The sequence below is a fragment of the Rhinolophus sinicus genome, linkage group LG13 (genome assembly GCF_036562045.2).
Source record: "Rhinolophus sinicus isolate RSC01 linkage group LG13, ASM3656204v1, whole genome shotgun sequence".
NCBI classification, from domain to species: Eukaryota; Metazoa; Chordata; class Mammalia; order Chiroptera; family Rhinolophidae; genus Rhinolophus; species Rhinolophus sinicus.
Window position 1 is genome coordinate 11979794 of NC_133762.1, and position 16225 is coordinate 11996018.

Consider the following 16225-nt stretch of genomic DNA (forward strand, 5'->3'; position numbering starts at 1 on the left):
TAGGTCTCAATACATATCAGCGATGACTCATCATCGTGATTATAATCAACGTCTTCTCCCCGTCCCCCCACTCCTCCCTGCCCCTCCAGCTCACGCGCCCTCTGGCCTCTCCCAGACCGCTGTGCCCTTGGGAGAATGCCCTTCCCACAATGTCTGCTTGTCCAAACCAACCCCATCCTTCCAGGTCCATCTCAGTTCCCTCCTCTGTGAAGCCAGCCCCTCCAGCCCCAGCTTGGTTTCCTGTTGCTTCCCGGGTATCAATTCTGCATTTGGAACTAAACCATAGAGCCTTGGAGGGTTGGGCTTCTCATTTCCCCAAGAGCCTGGCACATAATGGGCACTCAAAAAATATAGTTTTAGGGGGGTTTTGATGCCATCCTAGGAAAGACAGTCTGACTGAATGATCAGTTTCTTATTCTCTTTTTCTCAACTGTAAAAAGAAAGTGGCACTGCCCATGCTGGCCACGCACCCCAGGTTGGTCTTCCTGTGGGTGGGTTCACGTGGTGCCTGGGCAAGGCTGGTGCTCGTGCTGGGTGGCTGGAGGACCGGGGAGACTTATGTTCCCCGGGGCTGGCAGGACATAAACTGTTTCCACTCAGATTGTAGAGCGTGAGGATCAGTTGGTGCTTGGCCCTGAGGTGGGTGTGGCTCAGCTGAGGTTTGGACAGGGCTGGGGATTTACTGAGGTTCCGGAAGGGGTGAAGCCAGGACTCTGACCCCAACTTCCAGCCCTCTGTTTGCCTCGCCACACCTCCAATGGAAAGTGACTCCTCCCACGGAATGTTTGATTTGCTACAGGGCCCAGTCTTGCCATTGATTAGTTAGTCCATCCGGAAGGTCTACCATGTACGTCTTAACAAATTGGGAGAGTCCTTTGGATGTGCTCTAAGTGGATTTACATTTTTTAAAGTTACTACAGAAAGCCACATGTCTAGAAATTTTAGGGACACTTTTGTTTTTTGTTTTTTATCAGCATTGTCCTTTTATTTTTCCACTGTTATTGAAATATAAATGGCATATAGCACTGTGTAATAGGGGCACTTTTATTCTATACCATAGATACAGAATCTTTGGGGGGGAAAATTACTGCTCAAGAAATTTCCTCTTCTTTGCGAGAGGTTGTGAATGGAAACCAGAACATTTCGTTTCTATAAATGACTTCGCACTGTAAGGCCAAACCTCAAAGCAAACTCAATACTCCTCCAGCTGTGGGATTTGAGCCCTTGCTGAGAATGGGAGTCTAAATGTGCACATTTTGACCTCTACGTTTCTTGTCATCCTCTTAAGATGGCTCTTTTTCTTAATAGACATGATTACTCTTCTGAGCATACATTAGCTTTTTAGCTACCACTTTGGAGAGCTGTCTTCCTTAGTAAGCAGCAGAAACTCATAAAGTGAAAGGAGTTCTGCCAGAGGGGGCAGTGTCACCACCAATGTAAAGATGGGGCCCCCACAACTTTAGGCTGCTTGGCCAACCTTCCTGCACTCACTGTGTGACTACCCACCTGAGACCTCCTCCCCAGCAATGAAGGTTTTCTAATAGCCACCTAGGAAGGCTCAGGCCCAATCTTGAGTTTGTCTAGCTGCCCCTGAAAAGGAAAATAAGGTCTTGACATCCATCTTCCTGCAGTTACTCAAAATCCAGCCGTGCCAGCTTATCCTCTGGGACATTCTGAAGTCTGAAATCACCTATTTTTAACTAACCCAGCTATGCTTTGTCAGAGACTGTCCCCTACTGTGTTTCCCCCAAAGTAAGACCTATCCGAAAAATAAGCCGTAGCATGATTTTTCAGGGTGACATCCCCTGAACATAAGTTCTAATGTGTCTTTTGGAGCAAAACCTTAATATAAGACCGGGTCTTATTTTCAGAGAAACACGGTAGCTTACCTCTGGGCAGGAAAGCAGTCTCTGCTGTGGTTATTGTCAGCTTTAAAAATTCTTTTTAATTAAAAATTTGGGGGGGCTTTATTGAGGTATAATTGACAAATAAGAGTCTAAGATAGGTCAAGTGTACAACGTGATGATTTGGTTTCTCACCTGCTTTTTATTCTCTGTTGGCTTTTGTGTCTCATTCCAGACAAGCTCTTTTTGGAGACCATGTAAAGAAACCCCAGAGCCTGGAGGACTCGGACTTGAGCCGCCTCTACACAGCCACGTCCTTGATGCAGATTGATGACAACGTGATGAGGTGTGTCCGCACTCCGGACGGGGGCCCAGGCGCCAGGCCGCAGAAAGCGGATCTGCCCACGTGTTCAGCTTCCCTGCGCGGCTTAACTGCGCTTGAGCCCGGCCTGGCATGTGCGCGCCTCCGTCCTCCCCCTACCTGTGTGCTCCATGCCAGGCAGGGATCAGGAGCCACATCAACTGCGTTCGCAGCGGAGGGAAAGGAAAAGGAAATATTTCTTACACCTATCTATGTCTCTATCAAAAGTAAAAAACAACAAAAAATAGACCAAGAGAGGCTGTGTGTTGCGAGAAAAGTAGGTAGAGCCTCTATCTGGGGACACGTAGACGCTCTTCTGAGTGTAATCCATAAACTTCACTCCTTTACCTTTTCCCTGCCGGCCCCTCCTGGCCCCTCCTGGCCCCTCCTGGCCCCTCCTGGCCCCTCCTGGCTCCCTGGGTGGAGACCCTGACACAGTCCTTTTTCCTGGTACCAATAGTTTCTGACTGAGGGTAGCTTTAGCTGGAAAAGGTAAACTTGATCTCTGACCTCACTGTTTTCTTTTTAAAAAGTCACCCTTTTTATTTAATGATCGTTTCATACCGTTAGGCGTACGTAGTCTAAAGCAAGCTTGCGTTCACCCCGTGGACACCGTAGGCAGACGCTGACCCGAGGGTATGAAATCTGTGCTTGGCTTCCTTATGGGATCTTAGCAGCCCTCTTACACCAACTGAACCTTGACAGATGCCTGTTAACAGTCACTCAAAGGAGATAGAAACTAGGAAATTGCTGGTATGTTCAGAAGTTGAGAATGAATTTTACCCACCCTCAATTAAGATGGGGTGTGTGACTATTGTGGTGTCTAATGAGAGAAAAACACACCAAATTTGTTTCAATTTCCTATTCATCTTCTGAATTTTTTGAAGCCCGAAAGAGAATGTTCTTTAACTCTCCCTAAAGCACTTCCGTTTTAACAGTGCTGGAGAGTAGCAGTTCTCATGATCTTCACCAATTTGGGCAGCCTCCTCATAAACCTGTCACCAGGCACCATGGAGGACTGGGAGGGCTCTCCTGGCCCGCTGACACCACAAGGGGACTGAGTCCATGAAGACAGATGTCCTGGAGATGACCTCGGCGCGTGGCCTCCTGCCTACGGAGGGGGACCTGATAGTCCAGCCTGAGCTTTCTGGGTCCTCCCCAGGCAGATGGTGGTGGAAAAGGGAGATGGGATACCTTAATGAGACCAGTCAGAATAGACAGACCAGAGGCTGTAATCTGTGTCAGGAGGAAATGAGGTTTTCAGAGAGCCTCTGGCCTGCGGTTGACACAGGCTGCTTAGAGCATGGGGAAGAGCCACTCTGAAGGTTTTGTTAAATGTCGATTTATGTCTGATGGCTGAAGACAGAATCGGTGACTTTGAATCCCTCATTTCTGTTACTCAGTACATATTTCATTCCAATTCACAGTAGTCCAGGTTACTCTGCCAGAAAGAATTCTGTTGTGAAGAGAGTTCCAGTAAATGCCTTTGAATTTAAATTTCTTAGTGTCTACAGTGACATCTGGTTTCATACCACCTCGAAAAATGTAACATCTGCCAATAATTACTATAGATAACACTAACTTAGTAATTACTCTGAGCCAATCACTGTGCTTCTTCACACTTTAATGTTATAAATCTCACAGCGCTGTTAAGGAAGTTCCTGTCTTTAGCTCTTGTTCTTACAGAAGAGAAGCTCAGAGAGGTTAAACCTTTTGCCTAAGGTCACACAGCCAGTAAGTGGCATAGCCAGGATTTGAACCCAGATGCCAAAGCTCTTAACCTTAATTCTAGTGCCTATATATGTCCTGCTGATATGACGAGTTAATGCAGGAACTGGAGCAGGAATGAAATCAACTCAGCAGTTCGATCTTATGATAAATGTTATTTTGTTCTTTTCCTTTGTGTGCGTGTCCCAGGAAGTTTCATGGCTACAACTCCCTGAAGGAATATTACGAGGAAGAAAGCTGCATGAGATACCTGCACAGGGTGAGTACTATCCTCGACTCAGCGGGAGCAGCACCTCAGAATTAGTGCCACTCCATCCAGCTGTCCACCCCAGATAACAAGCACCCCTCCTAAACTTCTCTGGTGGAAGCCCAGCCAGAGTCTGGCTCAAACTGCTCCAGCTGTTGCCTTGGGTTTATCATTGACCCAAACTCTGTTCCTCCATGACCTCCATGTATTAATGCCAGAGCTGCCCAGTCTGCTCCTGTTTTGTGAAAAAACCCTTAAAATCGCTGCAACACCCATTTTTGCCTTAGTCTTCCTTTGACAGTAAAACCCTGTCCAGTTCCTGCCATCGTTCCTGTAGGAGATCCGTGTAGATTTCTTACAGTCCTGGACCCTTTTTCTGGCCATTGTGGATTTCGTTAGTGTGGTGGCTAGGACTGGACTCAGAATTCCTACAGTGATCTGGCGAGCTCAGAGTAAAACAGGGGTGTTTCTGTATCCAGACGATGACGAACGTGTCGTTGACAAGAAGACTGGTTTACACCAATGCAGTTTCCAGCAGCTCCAATAAACTTTTATGTGGATTAAATTAAGTTTGTGGCCAAACCCCATATATTTTTTTACCTAAACCGCCACCAGATCAGCCTCTCTCTTTCTGTCTTTGCACAACTGCTCTTTTCACTTAAGTACTTTTTACCCATTTATCCCTGTCAATGTCCACCTGTTGTTTGGCCCCCAACCCCCCGGCTAAAGCGGATAATTGTGGATTGCAGTTCTGCAATCTGTCGTATCGGCCACCCCTCCTAATTTAGCATCATCACCCAGGCTTCTGGTGTCTTTGCTTGAGATATTACAGAACCGTTGCGCTGTCTGGAGTGAATGTTGGAGACCCCCAGGTTAGCACAGCCTTCCACCCCCTGGCCTGACGGTCCAATAATGCCTTAGTGCCCCATCAGCACCATCTCCACTAAAATGAAAAAGGAGATTATTGGCTCTTTTGTGGAAACGGATGTTGAATGCAATCCTGCCAAAAGCTTCCCAATATCCACCAGCGTACTCCTGTTTCCTACCTTCAGATTCTTCTAGAAAGGCTCCTTTGTCTGGAATGGAGCACACTCCCATTTTTCCTCCCTACAATATTAACTGAATGAGGATACACATAACTCTTTGTAAAGCCATTTTTCTGAAAGGTACGGCTCATCTGAAACACTGATGATTGAAGAGCATCAGAAATATTTTGCTCATGAGCTCCATAGAGTATTTACCCTCACTCCATCGGAGCACGTGGGTCACCAAGGACACGGGAGCTTTGCAGGGTTGTAATCACAGCGGCAGCTAGAAGTCATGCCGCGACCAGGGAAGCCGAGGCGTTCTCAGGCCACCTGTTCAGCCAGCTGAGCAGCCACCCCCGTCCCTGCGCTTCAAAAACATGTACGGTAGTGAATTTGAGCCCTGAATCAGTGGGGTCTAAAGGGAATTGATTATTTAATCCTTTTCATCTTCTTGTTTCAGATTTATGTGCCTCTCATGCTGGTTAATGCAGCTGATGACCCCTTGGTGCATGAAAGCCTTCTAACCATTCCAAAATCTCTTTCAGGTAAGTGTTTTTTCCTGCTGCTCCCTCAGCCACTCGGCAAACTGCCATAGTAAATTCTGTCACCTTCGTCATGCTGTCACCTCCTGACTGTTCTTATTCAGTCTAACCTGTTAGTCCTTGGGCTGTGTTGGGGCCTGGGCAGAGCCTTCTCTGTCCTGGTACAAGAGACAGACCCATCATTTATATCCATAGCCAAGAGCTGTTTGCAGAGTCCTCTGATGTCCTGTTAAATTATTGTCTCAGGGTTAAGGTTCCATTAAGTCTGAGAGTTTGAATTAAAGAGATCTTTACACTTAAAGCTTGATCTGAAAAGCAAAAAAAAAAAAAAAAAATCTAAGCCAGTTCTGCTACATCTCGTGACAGTCAGCCTCTCCATCTGCTTTGAGGATAAAAATACAAGTGACTGGAAAAGCCAAGACTGTCACTCATGAGAATGTTAACGTGTTTCCGGCCGGCACAGTCTCACACTGCACCAGATAGGAGCTAAAGGAGAGACTAGAAAGAGGGTAGCAGAAGGAAACCCTTGGGGATTCCAAAGTGGCATTGAAATTCAGCTCCCTAGGACCTCATCTCCTCCCTCTGTGTCCTCTGCGATTACATTTCCTCTATACATATCATATGCTAACCAGAGGGAAGGGGGCGACTTCTGGTTCCCTTATGATCCCAAGCTTGAAGAGTAGATCACACAGCAGACGGACCCACGCCCAGCCACCAGAGAACTCTGGTACAGCGCTCAGAGTGCATGCTGCATGTGTTGTGGCTGTGTGACGTGATACGAGCTCTCTCCCGTCAGCCCCTGCACAGAAATAGCCCCCTCAGCCACGTGGGCGGCAGACAGAGAAGGCAGCAGCGCTTGCTTCCTTCTGTACATCTAAAGTGACAACCATAGCTCTGCTGCTGTCACACAGAAATGTTTGCAATAGCGACTGGAAGGAGAAGAGTAAAGGGGGTCAGACAAGAAAAGAGCCCTGGAGAGCCACCAGTGTGCATGCCAGGAAGCGTCTCGGAGGCCCGGAGCAGCTGGCAAGGGCCCCCTGTCAGTTATGGCCTCGGGAGGACAGCTGCTTCCCATGGTACCTGCCCATTTTGCAGCTGTCTGCAGTAATGGCCTTTACTAGCCCATGTGCAACTAACCTACCTCATACAGCCAGGCTCCGGGTTAGTCTTTCTCAGGATGACCCTGCAGCCTGTGCCGTGGAGAACTTGGGCGTCTTTTACCACCACTGGCAGCTTTATGCGTCAGTCTTCAAAGATAAAGGTCTCTAATGAAAAACCATCGACTTCATTGAGTCCACTGTGTTCTCCAGTAAATAACAGTGTAAATGCTGTGCTGTGAATCCTTCCTCAGAGCCTGGCCCCCTCCCCGGCCCCCACCAGCAGGGGCATCGCCAGCCTGGGAGTTTGGAGGAAGTGCAGGATCCCAGCTCCTTTCCCAGGCCTATGAAAGCAGAATCTCCGTTTTAAGACGCTACCCCGGGGCTTTGGATGCACAAAGCTGGGAAGCACTTGGCTGTGCAATCAAATCATGGGGGAGCTTTAGCCAGCTTCCAGTTCCCCTTCTCTTACTTAGTACCCCCCGAAGAAATTCTAATGCAGTTGATCTGGGTGCCCCATAGGCATCTTTACAAACCCCACCTATTCTGATACGCAGCCACATTTGAGAAACACAGGCTTCTGAGGATCTCTTAGGCAGGTGCCCGTCCTGCTCCAAAGCCAAGCTGCTGTTCCCAAACCTGCTAGATCCCACTATCTTGCCTGCCCCCCTAGACCCCTCCCACTTTGGTGAACGAGGCAGTGAGTAGAGGTCGGATGCCTGTGGGGAAAGCCTGGGCCACCCTGGCCAGCGTGCTTTCGCACCTCCTGCCGTGGAACTAAGCAGAGGACAGTGCCTCACTCGGCTGCCTTTCCCCTGCAGAGAAACGGGAGAACGTCATGTTTGTGCTGCCCCTGCACGGGGGCCACCTGGGCTTCTTTGAGGGTTCCGTGCTGTTCCCCGAGCCCCTGACGTGGATGGATAAGCTGGTGGTGGAGTACGCCAACGCCATTTGCCAGTGGGAACGGAGCAAGTTCCAGTGCTCTGACACGGAGCAGATGGAGGCGGACCCAGAATGAGGCCGCCCGGACTCAGCGCGCCCCAGAAGCCCTTCTCTGGAACCCGCGTCCCTCACTGGCTGCTTCAGGTCCCCCTCTCCCTCCGTGACCTGGATCTGACCTCACACCATCAGCGGGGGCCACCGCCAGGCACACCTGCCTTGGAGTGGGCAGCTATCCCTGGGAGCTCCAGGCTACTTTTGTGCTTAGTTACTGGTTTTCTCCACTGCATTGTTAGCCATGGTGACAAGTGACAGGCTTCTCACCCTCCTGTCCAGTTTCAGCAGCATCATGATTGCTTTTAAGCCAATGACGTCTAGTTTCCCTATTAAAAATGTGTCCGAATAGCAGTTTTGCTTTGCCAATCAAAAGGCTTTTCCCCAAGAACAGTGAAGGATGCCTGTTTGTTCGTGGTGGTCGTATGTGTCCTTACACGGACCGACCGGGAAAATTGCTCACCAACCTAAGGACCTGCGCCTCCCAGGCCGCAGTGCCACCTCTTACATGGAAAGGAAGTTCCCTTATGTCACATGCCAAGTATCACCCTCACTATCTCCTAAGACAGTATCCCTATACTTTGCTGGTGATGAGAGTTACCGGGGGCACTTGTTAAAAATTCAGCCTCCCAGGTCCCTCCCCTTGGAGAAGCTGATTCAGTTGGTCTAGGAAGGGGCCTGGGGATTTTAATTTTTGACAAGTGCCGCTGGTGATTCTCATCACCAGGCAAATTTCGGAAACACTGTTCTGCAAAGCCTTTAAATTAGAAACATCTCAGTAGCTCATTTTATTGAAATTCATAGTCAGAGATGTCACACAGCTCCCAGAGGCCTCCAGGAGAGCAGGACCTGTTGATTGAGCAGCTGCCCCTGTGTGACCTCAGGGTGATGTCACGGAAGGGCCTGGGCCGGGCTGCGCCTGACTCTGCTTCTCACTGGCTGTATGACCCTGGAAAAGTCCCTTTGAACTTGAGTTTCTTCACCTGTAAAGTGGGGGACTTTGACCAGGTAGATTGCTGAGATCACTACCAGTTCTAAAGTTCAATGACAAACTCAGTTCACTGAGGTTTGAGAGAACATCCCTCCAGAGGAGGCTGGGAACTATTCATTGCTGGCGTCACTTGCCATTCTGGTTTTTTGTCCCTCATTTCACATAAAGAGGTTTTTGGTTTTTTTCTTTTATTAAGCACTCAATTGTAATTTTATTTTTTTAACCCAGGTCTCTCTAACGCTAGCTTTTGCTACCAAACAATTCAAAAGTTGGATTTGAGTTTGGAGAAAGATCTTTCCAACTGAAGAGCGTGTTATTTTGAAACCAGATTTTTAATTTCAAGTCTATAGTCTTTTGGAAAGGTCTTTCCAAAGTGTGTATTCTCAAAAGAAAATGTCACTCAAGGTTTCAAGTACTCCTTTTCTCCAATCCTGTGGTACTTGAATATCAAAAACCCTGCACTTTGAAAAATCAGCAGTTGCTATCTGGAGTGAAATTGCTGGATACATTCAAAGAATTTTTCCCTGCTTCATCTCCTTCCCTCCGAGACAGCAGGAATAGAAAAAGTGGGTCAGTGTGGATGTTTAAGGGGTAGAGAGAGTCATTTGGGGGCCTGGATCTCGACCCTCGTGGCCACAGGTGGCTGTAGTTTGGGCATTGGTCCAAGTGACTGTGACAGTAACGTCTGTAACCTGAAAAAATTATTTTCTGACAATCGCCAGATCATCCTAACTAATAACTAATCATGGCTCTCAAAAATAGCCATTATCTCCAAAAGACTGAGATTTCTGTGGTCTCAGTTTTGGTTTGGTTTACACATACACCAAATTTGTCATTGTGACCTTCCCCCCCAAGTTGTTGCTTTTCTAGTGCATTCCCTTTTCATGTTCTTTTAGCACAAATTGGCACTTTATCGCTCAATTTGGAAGCTAGTCCCTCTCCTTTGGTACTTTCCCTGCCACCCAGCAACCGCAGCTGTAATCTAGAAGTCGTATTTCCTACTCCTCTCTTGATTTCTCAAGACTTTTTGTGAAATTAGGTAAACAAAGCAATAACTTAATGGGGTCGTCTAATCATCCCAGGAAGCGAAAGGCCCTTTTTCATTTGCCTCCAGGCACAGCTCTTGACCTATTCTGACAAAGCAGTGGCCAGGTACCAGCTCCGTTCAGGAGGAGAAAAGACAGTCCTGTTTTCACACACAGGGTGGGGGCTCAGGGAGGGAACCCAGAAGTCCTTGGAACCGGTGGCCCTATGAAGGAGAGGCAAGGTTTGGGGCATCGCCTTTGTCACACAACCGGAATTTACCCCACAGGACTGCGGGGGCCGTGTCCCAGCTGAACTCTTTTTAGTGTGTGACTCTGAATGGCACTTACATTCCGTTTGGGCTCATATGAAACCCACTGAAGCCCTTTGTTCGAGCTTCAGGCTCTCAAGCATGGGAATGAGAATGTGACTGTGGCTGTCTTACAGGAAAATTTTTGTTTGTCCCTGAATGAGAGCACAGAAGCATTGAATTTACAGAGATGCCTAATAAACAAGGGAGCAGCATTGTATATGTAGGTCAGCCTTTTCCTCCCTGCAGCTTTTCTTCCTAAAGTCATTCATTTCCGATGATAGTGTGGGCGCTCGTGTTGCTATTAAGGTCCCATTTGGGCTAAAACTAGGCTGCATTTTCAAAGAGCATTTGAATACTATATGTTAAAATCAGATTAGGCTATAAATTGCATAGACCTAGACAATTCTATTGCAGGAATAACACATTAAAAACCAAGGAGGGAGGAAAGCACCCACATTTCTCCTGGTTGTGCTCCGAAATGATCTGAATAACGGATCCCCATCAAATTAGGACCATCAGAAAAGTGGTGTCGCATCTCCTTGATGCATTTATGTTAGAAGGGAGTTACAGACTTGAGGAAAACTTCTTATATTCCAGAGCAGAAAGTTGTTTGTTGCCACTACATTCTTGTAACCTCCCTGCAGCATTTTGTACTTACAGGGAACCCTTAACACCACAAGAGTGGACATATACCCAAAAGCAGAATGTTCCTTTCTTGACGTGGTGTTATGGAACCAGGGTCCAGGAGACCTGGGTTCCTGCCCTAACTCTCTCTCATTCTCATTGGATGGTGGGCTATTGCTTCATCTCTCTGAGCCCCCATTACCTCATCTTAGACCATCTCTAAATCCACTTCATCTATTTACACGTCACTTGCCCAGACACTCCACTTGCCTTCTGCAGCCCTTGCAAGTAGAAACGGAAATGGCAAGTCTCCAGGCTCACCTTGAGGGGACTGGGAGAGACAGGGGTTACTGCATGAAGGCTTTGCTGGTGGAGGCCCTGGATCTTGCCCACAGCCTTGTGTCTTTGGCTTCTCTTCAGAGTTTCCATCATCATCTCAGTGTCCTTGCTGTTCCAAGGGTGGTCTTGTGACTGGGACAGGTGCGCCATTGGAACGAGGCGAATCCCCCCAGCTTTCTATGTGACTCTGGCAGAGCATTGAGAGTTCCCAGGGCAGAAATCCTTCCAGCTCAGTCTTTCATTCTGAAGCCGTTGTCTTCATTAAAGCCAACCTCTCTGGGTAGCTGAGCGACAGCGCCTGGCATCTGAATGAGAGCTGTCTTTGTCACCGTGTGACTTGAGATCATCTTGCCAGCTCCAGGGAAACAATGCATGTGTTCTGGTGTGTATTTGCCAGGCGAGCAGATGTCTGAGATGTGAGAGGCTTTTCTTTCCCTGTGGCATCGATTCTGGCTTAGAGCTAAAGTAAAGATCACTGAAACATCACGTTGAGTTAAAGAACTTGGGTCTTTGTCTTTTAGGCAGGAGAGTTATTAAGAGGCATTTCTCTGTAGCATCCACTTACAGTATCATCTGGAATCACTTTCTTTGCCCAGAAAGCCTTCATTGCCTCTAGGATATCCCCCTGGTATTACCACACTATTGTGGCATTGGAATTAAAATTCCTCTGCTGGGGAAGTTTGAAGCAAAACCACAGCAAAACCAGAGAATTTCTTCACGCGACCTGTGAGCTCCTTCCTATGTTAGGCACCCACACCCCTCGGCCATATGAGGGACCCAGAACCTGCCAAACGCCTCATCTCTGATGCCTTTCTTCCTTCTTGGCTTCGCTCTGTTGTTCAAAGCCACTCTGAATTACTTGGATGTTTCAAAAAGCCGTGAAGAGTGGCCTCCCTTTGGCATTCAGAGGCCAAGCAATTGAGGGAAAGATTTTCTTCTACTTCTGTTATCTAAGCAGAGGGAAGTAACCCTCTCTTCACAGAGGAGGATTGCTTTTGCCAAATTGTATTTGAAGCTGAGGGAGGGAACTGGCCCCTGTTGGCAGTGAGACTTGCACGCTACCCCAAACAAAAGCTGCTTCCTCTTGCCTGTGTTCCTGCTGCCACTGCCCCTGGACGCTGTAGCCCAGGCATCTTCCCAAAGTGGCCCTTAGGAGCAAGCTGTGGAGTCCAGCTCCCAGCCATGCTCAGACTCCCGACAGCAGACAGCTGCCCTTTTGGAAGAGTCAGCCCCCCACCCCATGTTTTCTGAGCTGTGTTGCCTAGGTACGTGGGTAAAGCGTCCATGTATCTGTCATGAAGAAGCTGAAGTTAATTTCTGATTGGTGGATTCAGTCTTTTAACTCGACTCCTGTTATTAGTAATGAAATCTATAACCTACCTTCACCCCCTCCTGGTCCCCATCAGCCAAGAAATTGACTATTGCCATAAGTTGGGGACAATCCACTTATAGCACGTACAGAAATATTCTTCATCTCAATGGGCATTCTCCTTTCAGACCACCCACGCTGAGCAGCCAACAGTCCCCTAGAATAACGGCTGGCAGCTTGGATCCAGCACCAGCCACTTCCCTCCCAGGTTGTTCGCATGGGTGGACCAAGTTCCTGGGGGTAGGAATTAGATTTCATTTGGGTTTGGTTTGGCCTCTTCAGTTTCCCTAAAGCACAAGTCCATGTCCAATGCTGTCACTTCTCCACACCCATTCCAGATGGTCTGGGTCTCTCCCACTGCCTCAGGAAGAAGACCTACACTGTACCTGAGCTTTTGACTTCTGCCACTGCAGCTGCCTTAGCGACACCAGGGGTGAGGGGAGGGGGGTGGGGAGCCAGTTCGCATCCCCTTTTCCTGGTTAGACACCTGTCAACCACATTCTTCTGTTGGCAGATTTGCTCCCAGACTGATTTTTGAGAACCATCACTTTCACATTCCCAATTTTTGTTTTGTTTTCTTCTATTTTGTTTGGGTTCTCTGGAACTTAAAATGCTGCCCTGAGAATAATGTATTTTTTTGAGTTTGTGTTCTGAGAGCCTCCGTGCTGCTGGATTTTGAGGGAGAAATACAGGATCCTCCAGCACTGAGGTGTTTAAGATTTGCAACTAGCAATGCAATTTTTTCTAAATATGAGGATATTTACCTTTATTAACAAATTATTCTAAACAATGGTGTCCTTGACCATTTTATGTTCTCATATGACTTTTGGTCCAATTTTGATTCTGTGTGGTAGTAAACAAAGATCATTACAAACCAAAACTGTACTTTTGTTATCTTTGATGCAATGGAATTTCTTTACTTAAAAAATAAAAGACTAAAAATGTGGCATGGCTGTGTGTCCTTTGTGTCGCGGGGATTTTCCGTCTAAAAGGATTCTGCCTGTGTCTTCACCAAAGCATGAGCTTGAAAGAAATGGGGGAGCACCAGGTTCTCAGCACCACTGACTTTTAACCCAGCCTTGCAGACAGATTCCGAGGAATGCCCAGCCCAGAGGTGTCAGTACAAGCCCATCCTCTCCAGGCAAGACAGCCAAGACCTGAGCTAAGTGAAACGTCAGCGTTTTAAACTACAAAGTGAACCATGTAGACGGAACATAAGGTGAGATGTAAATGAGGGTTTGCCACGGATGATTCGTATGCTGTTCTAATGGTGTTCTTTGAACAGATGGAGTGAAAATCACCTAAGTTAAGATTATATTGGGTTGCTTGGGTGACGGTGGTGTTTTCTTCTTGGTGTCTGTCTGAATCCAGGGGTTTCCCGGGGCCAAGCACTAGCCTAGCCAAAGAGTTACCCATGTTCCCCGACCCCAAAAGCCTGCACTCAGTGTTTTCTTCCCTCCTTGGCCACGCAAAACCTTCGACAAGCCAGATGGGCGGGGAGTGTTGGTTTTGGAGGAGCTGCGTTAACATGACCTAAGAACAGCCAATAACAAATTGAGTCAAAGTGCGTCCCTCTCTGGCAAGTAGCTTCCCCCCACTTCCGATCCCCCACAAAATAGCCAGACTTTTGATCCAAGAGCACCACTTGCGAAGAATACTGCCTGTGACAAGTATTACATGGAGGATATTTCAGTCCCGGGTGTCAGGCAGGTTCATGCCAGCAGACAACCCTGCAAATTTGTTTTCAGTGACATTTACCTAGTCACTCGCTGTCCCAATGGTGCTAATATAGTTTTTGTTATACTTTTCATTAACAGGCCCCTCAGCTATAGCCCTCTAGGGAGTGCTTGCCCATGGTAAGGACCAAACACCTACCTGGATGGCCCTCCGTAGGTATGACAGCCTCTCTCATTTCTCTCTCGGGTATTATCCACCCCACCCCACCCTCCCAGAGAGGGTCACATGTATCTGAGTGGTTGGGAAGACATTACGGGCAGTTTGGCCTTGAACTGCAGAATGTCTCCCCTCTCCCTGGGGCTATGTGTGCCAAAACTTCTTTTTGACTCACACTTTCTCCCTCATTTGGAATTCTCCCAGTGTCTCTACTGAAGACTGGTTTCCTCTAGGAGTTATTTCCTCCTTTATCTGATGATGTTGGTGAAATGGCCCTGGAATAAGTGACATTCTAATTTCACTGTTCCTCTTACCGCTTCTCCCTACACCACCTCTATCCCCAGAAATAAACACACATTGGAGACAAAGTGTGAGTAGGAACAGAGCTGGAGGGTCAAAGTTGCCGCGTTAAGGTCCCATCCTCACCACTTCCTAGCTCTTTATCCCAATTTAACCTTGAGGGGTTTTTTGTTTGTTTGTTTTTACCTGTAAGATGGGAATGATTATAATAATTGCCTATCTCTGGATACTGAGAGATTTTGCATCACTAGCAAGCTCCCAAGTGGGGCAGATGCCCCCCTCCTGGGACCACACTTTGCGTAGTGAGGCTCCGGGGAGCCTGGGAGCTTCCAGACCCAGCACTGCCAGTGTCCTCACCCACCAGTGAAAGTAGGGTAACAGATGGTCCAATTCACCCTTAGGTGACTCTGCAGCTGTTTTCCTGGCCAGCTTAAGTCCTGGGTGTCCCTCTGCCAGGAGGACTTGACCAGGCCACCCTGCAGCATCCCTTAGGTAAACTTGAGGCTCTGAACAGCAGCCAATCTCATTCAGAGGCCCATCGCCTTCCTGAGACCTCCACCCACACGCTAACGAATTGCCTCCATCTGCTCACAGACAGTGTTCCCTGAAGGTCCACATGAGGCTGGCAGAAACGCGTTGTTGTAATCTCCCAAGTCTCACTCTGTTCAAATTACTTTGACGTGGCCGAATTCTTGCTTCATCCCAGATGTCTCTGGAAAGAAGGTGTTCTGGGCAGCAAATGGTTGTCATTGAAATCAAGTTCTGTTGTCCCCCTCGCCATATTTGGTGGCTTTCAAAAGATTTTATGTGCCTCATTACTGTGGTGGTGATGGCCACTTGTAAGAATCCAGCACGGAGGCAGCTGGGATTTGTGAGGCTGAGTATTTTAACATTAACATTCATGGTCTTGGGACACGTTCTCCCAAAGGTGGCACCACTTTCCTGGGCACAGACTGGCTCAGGTGTGCCCACCTCTCTCCTGCTCAGCTTGTCTCTGAGCCTGGAGGGGCAGTACCAAGGCAAGGCCAGCAGGGGGTGATGCCAGCCCACAGTCAGAGCCCACTCACTGGGTCCCAACCCTATAGTTTCTGCCTCAGGAAGCCCCTTGGGCTTTCTTTTCAGACCCTGACCTTCTCAGCTCCAGATGTTCTAGGAGGTCTCGCAGAATGAAGCTCTTGACCCCCTTCAACCAGAGAAGCTCCATGTAAGATTTGATTTGGAAAAGCGTAGTCTCAGCTTTTAAAGGGTTTGAAGAAGGGTTTGGGGGAAATCCTCAATGGTCAGACACCCACAAACATGTGCTGAGTCCTCCTCCAGCTCTGAAATCCTATGTCAATATCATTTATGACCATGGATTGTTCACACTGAACGTTACAAAGAAGGAAGTTACTTGAGTGATGAGCACACACTGCAAACCCTAGAAACGAAAGAAAGGATGTAAGAAATACATATGTACATTCACATACGTGTACAGGTACAGAGCCAGGCCGGAAAACAAACAAGAGAACTCTCAGTGGATCAGAGGAATTCCTG

At 47.9% G+C, this 16225-nt stretch overlaps 1 protein-coding gene across 4 annotated transcripts in view; it reads left to right on the forward strand.

The window, feature by feature from the left end:
- The window catches only part of ABHD2 (abhydrolase domain containing 2, acylglycerol lipase), a 67136-nt gene extending 53691 nt beyond the window's left edge, over positions 1–13445 (forward strand). For all 4 annotated transcript variants that reach the window (XM_019726745.2, XM_074318128.1, XM_074318127.1 and 1 more), the window contains exons 8-11: positions 2080–2190; positions 4123–4192; positions 5669–5753; positions 7669–13445. In XM_019726745.2, coding sequence (XP_019582304.1) covers positions 2080–2190; positions 4123–4192; positions 5669–5753; positions 7669–7865 — 463 coding nt within the window. In that variant the 3' untranslated portion in view covers positions 7866–13445. The remainder of the gene's footprint in view (positions 1–2079; positions 2191–4122; positions 4193–5668; positions 5754–7668) is intronic.
- Positions 13446–16225: the final 2780 nt, after the last annotated feature.